Source organism: Sinohyriopsis cumingii, chromosome 17 (genome assembly GCF_028554795.1).
Source record: "Sinohyriopsis cumingii isolate HCF-2022 chromosome 17, ASM2855479v2, whole genome shotgun sequence".
Lineage (NCBI taxonomy): Eukaryota > Metazoa > Mollusca > Bivalvia > Unionida > Unionidae > Sinohyriopsis > Sinohyriopsis cumingii.
Genome location: NC_142977.1, coordinates 34,082,372 through 34,092,405, shown reverse-complemented (window position 1 = coordinate 34,092,405; position 10,034 = coordinate 34,082,372). Strand labels below are relative to the sequence as shown.

Genomic DNA, 10,034 nt, shown 5'->3' with positions numbered 1-10,034 from the left:
ACAAGGAGATTCATAATACTCACGAGAATGCCAGACGAAATGAGAACTCTCTTTTTAATATCAACAACGAAGTTTTACATATTTCTCCTTGCTTTTCTGTCAGTGATTGTACAATGGAGTGACAACACTGTGTATGTGCCCTGGATTCCACAGAATGGGACAACAATGAATCTGTTTTGTCCTTTGTCGTGTGAAACCGATAAAAACCGTTCACCAGAGCAATGTTGTTGCTGTGAGGCGCGCAGTTGCAGTGAACTAGATCATCCATTGTGTCACGAAACTATCAGCGATCTACACCTAGAATACATTGGCACTGACGGACAAAGCATCCTCATACAAGATCGCAAAACTAATGCATCTGACTATTCAAGGATTCGACATGTAAATGGAGTCATGACATCATTTCCGAAAAATCTCATGGACTTCAAAAACCTAAAGCATGTGGACTTCACAAGAAATCGTATTTCAGAAATAGGCAACATATCCTTTTTATCAAACATTAGCGAATTAATTTTAAACTTTAATTTTATAACACACATTTCAAATAAAACCTTTCTGGGACTGTCCAACCTTCGAACTGTACAACTTTCCAATAATAAGATAAAAGACATTGACCCAAATACACTTTTGAGAGCTGAACTAAATATATTCAACTTCGATGTGTCGAACAATTTCATCACTGAATTGGATGTCACGATCTTCCAGAAGGTCCTTTGTGCGAGCTAAACCTTAACAATAATCCCATCCATGACATTGTCAACAAGAATGGGTTTACCTTTGATATAAATAAGATGCATGGTCCTGGATATGTAATGATGATAAACAATTCGCTGACAACTGTACCAAATCTGACAGCTGTCGGTTTAGGAGACTACTCTGATTTCTTTAAAGGAGTTACGTTGCAAGGATGTTTTGTTGGGAGACATAAGATTAGATGTGACTGCGCTCTCATTCCTTATTTTGTGCAAATACCAGATGGTGCATTGAGAATGTTTATGGACAAAATATGGACAAAATCGTTTGCTCTTCTCCAGAAGAATTGAATGGCATATACTTGCTGGACATTTATGAGTCGAAACAATTTGACAAACTAATATGTGACCTTGTCATATATTGTCCTTCGAAATGTCGCTGCCATGATCAGCAAATGAGGAAAAGGGTTATTGTGGACTGCTCCAATTTGACGATGACTGAGATGCCCCACTCGCTTCCCGTTGGCTACTGGGGAAATACAGCAATTGATCTTCTATTGGGCTACAACTCTATTAGTACATTGGAAAAAAGAAGTTATTTAAATCACATAGCATTTCTTGACATGACTGGGAATATCATTAAGTACGTAGATGGCAATGCTCTAAATTCTATGAAATCAGACATCAGCCTCATCATTCCGGATAACACAATGGAATCTTTACCTAACGAATTTCGGCAGCTGAACCCAAACCATCTACATATTGGTGATGATTATCTGAAATGCTCTTGTGAATTTCTTTGGGCAGAGAACTGGCAAAAGTACAAGTTACTCAACAAAAACAGAACATTATTTTGTTTATATGAGAATTCAAGAATCCCTGTTGACAGCATGAGTACGGTCCTAACAACATGTGAAACTGAGCTCTCAAAAATACCAACAGGAGCATGGATTTGTATTGGGCTATTGGTTCTACTACTCGGAGCCGCCTTTTCTCTCTACATGTTTTACTACGAAGTATTCATATTATATAGACGGTGTATATGTTATTTACGAAGGAGAAAATTTGTAAAATGTCCTGAGGATATGGATACAATTTTTATTTGTTTTCATGAATGTAACATAGAAGTTTTCGAATGGACTGTGCGAGATTTGAACCCTTATTTAAAGACAGAAGGGTTTAAAACAACCATTCCATGGATGGATTTTGAGCCAGGTATAGCACGAGAGAAATGCACCATTCAAGCAATTAATGACAGCAACACATTCATCGTTATACTTTCCATCAATCAAACAATCGATGGTGATGAGGACAGCAACGCTGATACATATTTTGATTACGAATTCGAGGTTTTATGGAAGGAATTCACATCTAACTCGATGAAACAAATCATACTGGTCAATTTTGATCAACTTGAGAGTAAAGACGTTGAAAACAGACGCATGCGGGCCTTACTTCGTGCCGGTAAGGTGGCCGATTTCCATGACAGAGAGGATATATTGTTAGCTAAAGTAAGGAAACGACTGAGCACGTAATCGGGGATTTCACGGCGACTGTTTGTGAAAACAGCAGCAAGAAATGATAGAAGTGTTTCATGTTTGTCTTGTACAAAAGATAACAATTTAGAAGAAACGAACATTTTCGACGAATCGCAAGGCAGAAACCCTTCTCGGAACCAAGATACTGAACAAACTTGTATTAAGCTTTCTGATTATAAAGCAACACATCTTTCACCCAGATGTAAGGACTCACTTCACGGAGAGAAGAAACACACAGCTGAGATTTGTGCAAGAAATGTAGCTACTAATCCCGATGTTTTCAAGCATCTGACCATCCCCCATCAGACTATTTGTAATCACTTACACAGGCGGTGCTATACTGGCAACCAACCAAGCCACCAATAAGTCAACGTCATTTAAAGTAACGTTTCTCATTTGGAACACTTTATGTCATTTGCGACTTTCCTCTCATTAAAACGTGTCTCTGTTGTACATGTTGAAGTTCATAAAATGTTCCAGACCGGTAATGACTATTGCATGGATCCATATTTTATGACAGATATATGTATGTACACAACTTTAATATCATATCATTTTGCTTACAGATTTTTGCACAAAGTTCCTCACCAAACATGGATATTGGGACATGACTTCAAATGAATGTTCTAAAATCTGACTATATTGTGAAATTTCTTGGAGAGCGAAATGTGTGTTTGCACTTTGCCAGTAAAGGGAAGCTATTATTATTCTATTTTTTGTAAGAAATACAGAAGGGGTGAAACATCATCTCGGCATAGAATTAAAACTTTCTTCGTTGTAATTATTTGAATACGATGATTAAATCATTGGATACGTAATTTAATATGCAAAATAGAAACGTGTCTAATAAAGTAAGACCCATCTCCCAATTCTGATTTTAAAATGAACACCTTCAGTGATATCAATAAACTGGAGACAAAACTTAATCATTATATTTTCTACCCTGATTGTCTCGAGGAGGTATCATAATCTGTCATCTTGTTTACGTATCAAACCAAACTGGGGTTTCATTACTAACACAGCGGCAAATATTTGTGTAGGTGAATCTTTCTCAGACTACAGGAATGAAGAGGCTCGTCGTCTTTAGTGACTCGGAATAATTCCGTAATTTTACGTAACGCTGAGAATTACATCAGTTTAAACACTTGAACGTACGAATTATACATCTTTCACTTCTCACTTTGTTAATGTTTTGAGAAATTATCAAAATTATACATTCGAAAAGTGCTTGCGGACGAAAACAACGCTGACATTCTGAATGTATGCTGTCCAAAATTCTCGCCATTTCACTGGAAAGAGTACTTTTTCGGGAAAACGGTGTTAAACAGACCAAACTTATAAATGGGTAGAAGAATGATATCAATAAGCACGACTTGCTTGCTACTTTACCTCAAGAATTATTGCTTTACTTAAATGTACGATGCATGCTTTGCATCCTTTAAGTCATATTTTACTCTAGCTATTGTATTGAAAAGTCATGTGTCCATTCAACCATAAAATAAATCACACGTTATTCTCTTGTAACTGATATCACCGTTTTAGATAATGCTAGCACAATCCTCCATTGGTCGTTATTATTATTCACAAAGTACTGCTTTATTCAATTGAAACCATCGTTTATTCTGATATTATAAGAATCGTTTTGCATGGATAGTTCAGAAAATGCATTAATCATTTAGTCAAGTTGATGATGGGGATTCGAACTGTATAAGATCATTTGATTGCATGTCCATTTTAATTAAATTTACAACGTTAATTCAATATGAGAAGATGTTCTTGGCATATCCTGGATACAAATATATTGATATATCTTGCAGAGGTTAGACAATTATTTTATGTACGGAAAGTGAACAAAAATTCAGTCAACCGTACTCCATGCAATTCACCAGTATCAAGTCGACACGACTATTCATCTTATCATGGGGGCCCCGAGTGGGGGCCGAGTGGTCTAAAGCATTGTCCGCTACGGATCACTGCCATCTCACCTCTGTCTGCGTTGGTTCGAGTCTCGGATTCAGCCAATGTGAGTATGTGAGAAAATTTGCAAGTATCTTCTCGTGGGTCGGTGGTTCTTTCCGGGGTTTTCCCGGGTTCTTCCTCCACCATTAATACTGGCCGCCATGTATAGCCTATTGTGTGCTGAAAAATGGTGTTGAACCAGACAACAACATCATCTTATCATGCGCATAAAATATAATCTAGAAGAAAAGGTATGTGATACAATTTAACATGTGGAAGGTGATTTCTTATGTTAAGAATAGTAAACAAAATTTACGACAGCATGGGATGGTGATATGGTGACCAAGGCGTGTCATTGCCGATTGCTAATAATGGTTTCAAGAAGCCAAATGTACACAGCAAATCCTTTAATAAAAACAATTCTTCTCTATCAACTTATATTTTTTTAAAAATATTATGGCAGATGCTCAAGTCGCTCTTTGAAAAACAGATAAAGGAGATACGACAATATAAGCAAATGGATAGATCAAGAGATATAATTTAGAATGAGATGGCGGCTGGCAAACAGATAAACATTTCTTTCGTCAGCATTGGATTACTTCTATTAACATACATAAGATGTAATTTCACAGAAACATAAATTATTAAATAATAGTTAAACAATGATCAGTTAAAATCCCTAGAAATGAATGGCTTAGTGAACGGATGGAATTTAGTAGCATTACTTTAGCAAAATATACATTATCTGATGCATTTATTTGTTGGATCATTGCAGATTTACCAACTAAAACTGGAAACTACTTTCTAATTGTATTTATTAATGAGCCTTACGAGGGACAAATCATCAACAATCATTATTCATAACAATTTTGACTATGCTATAAATTATGTTATCTATTGGATGTTTTTATTTAAAATAAATAAACATACTATAAATATATTTAAAAATTAAATGGTATATATAGCAAGGCTTGAAGCGCATTATAAGTATATTTATTATATACTCATTTGTTTTCTCCGTTAACTTTACATACTAAGAATCGTCCAGTACTTTGCGATACTGTACACCTTAATACTGCACGACACATGCGTCTAAAAGTAATATATCTGTGTTAGAAATATTTTTACCAAAACATGTACACTCATATAGAGTAAGTTTACCTTTTAGTTTCTTTGATTTGTTTCTAGATGAAGTAAAGAAGCTGTTTCGTCTATTTCAAAGTAGAGATGACAAAGTGAACAAAGCGGACGAATTTACTGGGTCACAAATAAAACTTTCAAAGAAGCACACAAATCAACGTGTCATTAGCAATGGCCACAACAAACGTGAGGACGCAGCTTAGAATATACCATTCTAATCATTTAAACGGTTATTTAGGATAACTTTTTGTAAGTTTTCGCAAATGGAATGGTTCAGGCTATAGCCAGTGCTCTCTGGGTATATAAAGAAAGCATAGAACAGCATATTGGTGCCATTGTATTAGTCAAAATATTAAAGTCGAGAAACACGCAACTGAAGGTTTTGGTAGAAAAATAAGGGCCTCATAGTAAGCCAAGACGACGAAGAATTCTTATATCCGCTGGCTGAATGGACTGTCACACACCGGCTGCTTTGCAATCTTCCGCGTTAACGTTTTATAGAATGTTTTGTAGTTAGGCTAGCGATAGACGCCAAACAGGTCATGACTTAGCTGGCGGCCCTACAAAAAGCATGCAATTGACAAGGTAGAAACATATCTTCTTTAGCTGGTAATAAGATTTTTAATTTCTTTAATTTCCTCAAAATGTAATTTCTTAACTAGTGCAGTAAATCCGACTTATTATATGCTCATTTTTGTTTTCCGTTAAATTTACATTATCAGAATCGTTCAGGATTTTACGATATTGCACACCTTCATATTGCACCCACGCACAGGACACGTGTGCCCAATAGTGTATTAGGAACTACTTTGTCAACAAATCATGTACTCTCGTCTAGCAGACGCTTTACGTTTCGGTTATTAAATTTTAAATTTGTTTCTAAACGAACTAAAGCAGATGTTTCGTGGACTGCCACATCCCACTGCTTTGCTACATTCTGCGTTATTTTTTTTTTTTTTTTGATACAATGTTTCGGATTTTGGCGATAGATGCCAGATTTCATAAAACTGCTTTGTACCTACAAATAACGTACAAATTATAAAGGCATAAACTGTCTCCTTTAGCTGGTAATAAGAATGCCAAAAAATATACTTACAGTTTTATATTCTGAATTTCCTCAGAATGTACTTTCTTAGTTCTGCAAATCCGAATTACATGAGCCATGTCATGAGTTCTCAAGCTTGATTTCACATTTTGAAATTGTACTGTAATTTCGACTATATTTCAAGTGCAATTACATCCTCCTTACTGCACTCAAATATAAAAAACACATTAAATTCAATAGCGTCTTTTTTGATAATTGCAATTGAAACACTTCATATTTTTCCCACATTATAATTTAAAATAGTGACAGAACAAACACACTTGCAGATGTAAACACGCTTCTCCTGCGCTGCTTCAGTCTAACGTATTTCATGTACAATTTGCACAGATGAATCCAGTCCAAAATCACGAAATTTCGTAGAATCGTCACAAATACCAAAATCTATTCATTCGAGATCAAATGGAAAACTTGTTGCAATGCGCATTCATAAACAATATGACTCCAAATTTCAATTTTAAGTAGATAAAAACGCTATTTTCTTTCAAAACGTATGTCTAACGCACGACAAGTTCAAATTTATCTGGGCGGAGTTATGTGCGCATTAATAATGTTGTTGTGTAATGATGAATCTGCGCTTGTGTATTTAGTTTGGAATACGGCATACATTCATTTATGTTGTTTCTTGTAGTGCATTTTGTTTATATAATTAAGCCTTAGGTAGAATAAGAAAATGAGCATATAATAAAAAGGTTACTGCATCTGTATGGGAAAATATGAACTCGTTTTGTTGGATGGATATACTGCACGACTCGTTCATATATTCCCATACCAATGTAGTAAACTATAATTACATGAGCTAAGTCATAGGTTCTTAAATTGTACTGTAATTTTGACTACATTTCCAACTGCAATAATATTCTCTGTATTGCACTCTAAATAAAATGAACGTGATCTTCCACAACGTCTTATTTCTAAGTTCAGTTGACAGAGTTCATATTTTTCACATATTATGATGTCAAACACTCAATGGCAGAACAGAAACACGCATGCTGCTGAGTCATGACGTATCCCTCGCTGGTCATGGGTACATCGTGTGGAATTGACACAACTAATAATTCTGGTCCATATCCAGCAGAATTGCGTAGAATCAACGAAAATGCAATATCCATCCATTCCAGACCAACTGGAAAGTTGTTGCAATGCACATTCATTCACACTATGACACTAACGTTAAAACTTAGGTCGATTTAAACGACATTTCTTTATTTCAACTAATGTCGAATGCACGACAAAGTTCAGAGGTCGCTCGGTGGTGCCATCTGCGCATAAGTATTGTTATTGTGTACTGGTGAATTTATTTATTGTGAAATACAGCATAAATTCAATTGCTTTGTTTCTTATACTGTATCTTGCATACTTAAGCCTGAGGTAGAATAAGAAAATAAGTATTTAATAAAAAGGTATGTTATTAATATAGCATGTATCTTAACAGTTTCAATACAATAGTCATGCGTGCATTGATCTTATCATGCACATTCAAACAAGTACATGTACACTGAATTCCTTACGTACAGTCAAACAAAACAGTCAACTCCTATCAAACAGTCCAACAAACACGTTGAATTGCTTACGTACAGTCAAAGGAGCACACTGAACTGCTAACGCACAATCTGTCAACTTCATTTTCCAAAGATATGGATTTATATGGGCGCAGAACTGGTGTCAGATACAATTCACAGCCGCTGTGAAATTTTTATATTCGAAGGTTCAGTACAATGTAAAATTGTGCTTGAAATACTGCGATATAGTTGAGATTTAGTATTTATACCATCAGCATCTAATATATATATATATATATATATATATATATATATATATATATATATATATATATATATATATATGCAAAATCAATAATGGATTAATTAATCATTTTTATACCAAACCAAGGAAACTGGATGTAATAGTCTTTCGGTTCAAAATATTATCAGGAAGAACGATTACAACAGGCCTTTATCAATTTGTGAGAAATTAAACAGAAAGAATGTTACGATGCAAATATTCCTGCTGATTCTTTTCCTTGCACTGTATGTTTGGGTATGCAGCTATTCATATACCTATTTATGCACCTGGAAATCTTATATATATTAACAAAAATTAAATAGATGCACAACAATTTATTATTAGGCAGTACTTTTTTATTATTAAACAGCTACACACACACACACAGAGAGATGTATATGTATATATATATATATATATATATATATATATATATATATATATATATATATATATATATATATATATATATATATCTTCAAGATTTCTCAGTGCATAAATAGATGTATGAATAGCTGCATACCCAAACATATATTTTGTACCGAAAGACTATTACATCCAGTTTCCTTGGTTTGGTATCCTTAAGAGGTAATATAAAAATAACTATTTAATCCATTATTGTTTTTGCAAATTTCACACAATCTGCAGCTTATTAATATATGGTAGGAGTGACGTCCATTGACAACATATTCATATATGGTAAAAATCAGTAAAAGAGACAACTTTTTTATATAAGGTAAAAGTGAGGCCAAGGGGCTACTTAGTCATACACGGTAAATGTGAGGACAAGGGACAAATTGTTCATATACGGTAAAGATGAGGCCAAGGGAAAACTTAATCATGTGGGTTGGAGTATAGGATTCGGCCAATGTAGGTATGTGAGAAAGCTTGCCAGTAGCTTCTCGTGGGTCGGTGGTTCTTCCCGGGGTCTTCCAGGGTTCTTCCTCCACCATTAATACTGGCCGCCACGCATAGCCTATCGTGTGATAAAACAATGGCGTTAAACCACACACTCACAACAACTTTGTGTAATACGGTAAAAGTGAGGCCAAGGGACAACCTATTCATATACGGTAAAGGTGAGTCAGAGGGACAACCTATTCAAATATGGTAAAATTGAGGCGAAGGGACCAGTTGTTCATATCTGGTAAAAGTGAGTCAATGGGGCGAATTATGCATATAAGGTAAAAGTCAGGCCAAAGGACAACTTAATCATTTACGGTCAAATTTTATGTCTGTAATTTTCCAGCTGATTATGCTTGAATTTGGTATCCAGCAAATCAAATCAAAAGTGAAATTACTGGCCGACAGAAATACAATGGAGAGAACGGTTAAGTCTGGTAAAAGAGTCTGGAGAGAACGTTTGAGTCTGACTTCTTCATATTATAATATTGCGGCCCCTACAAAATTAAGAAGAAAATGAATAAGTTTAATTCTTGTAATAGTACTCCTGAGATGTAAATACGTTAGAGCAGTACCAGTATGTTGAAGATAGCGAGGTTAAACATAGAATTAATTTAGTTGTACCTGTCCCACTTAGTGAAGACTTAAGTGAAGGAATACCATCGGATTCTTTTGATTTTGGAGCGACAAAGCTTCGGAATTCAGACATTACAAATGATCTGGACCAGAAACTTTCACATTTGCAATATTAAGAAAGGAATGAACTTAAACAGTTATTATTTAAATATGGGCACTTATTTCCAGATGTTCATACAAGAACAAACCAAAATTTTCCATGACTTTGAAATCGTAAATTCCACACCTGTGAAACAACATCCATACAGGATGAACACTCTCAAACATGAATACTTGAAA

The 10,034-nt window shown here is 35.0% G+C and overlaps 1 protein-coding gene across 1 annotated transcript; it reads left to right on the top strand.

The window, feature by feature from the left end:
* The first annotated feature begins 1,017 nt into the window (after window positions 1-1,017).
* On the top strand, window positions 1,018-2,227 carry LOC149778398 (uncharacterized). Its single transcript, XM_089938331.1, has one exon. It carries the CDS (start codon window positions 1,148-1,150, stop codon window positions 2,225-2,227), a length of 1,080 nt encoding a protein of 359 aa, XP_089794457.1. The 5' UTR covers window positions 1,018-1,147.
* The last annotated feature ends 7,807 nt before the right edge of the window (window positions 2,228-10,034 follow it).

Excerpts from the sequence above, each read along its gene's own strand:
- LOC149778398 (XM_089938331.1), top strand. The coding sequence starts at position 1,148 with ATGAGGAAAAGGGTTATTGTGGACTGCTCCAATTTGACGATGACTGAG.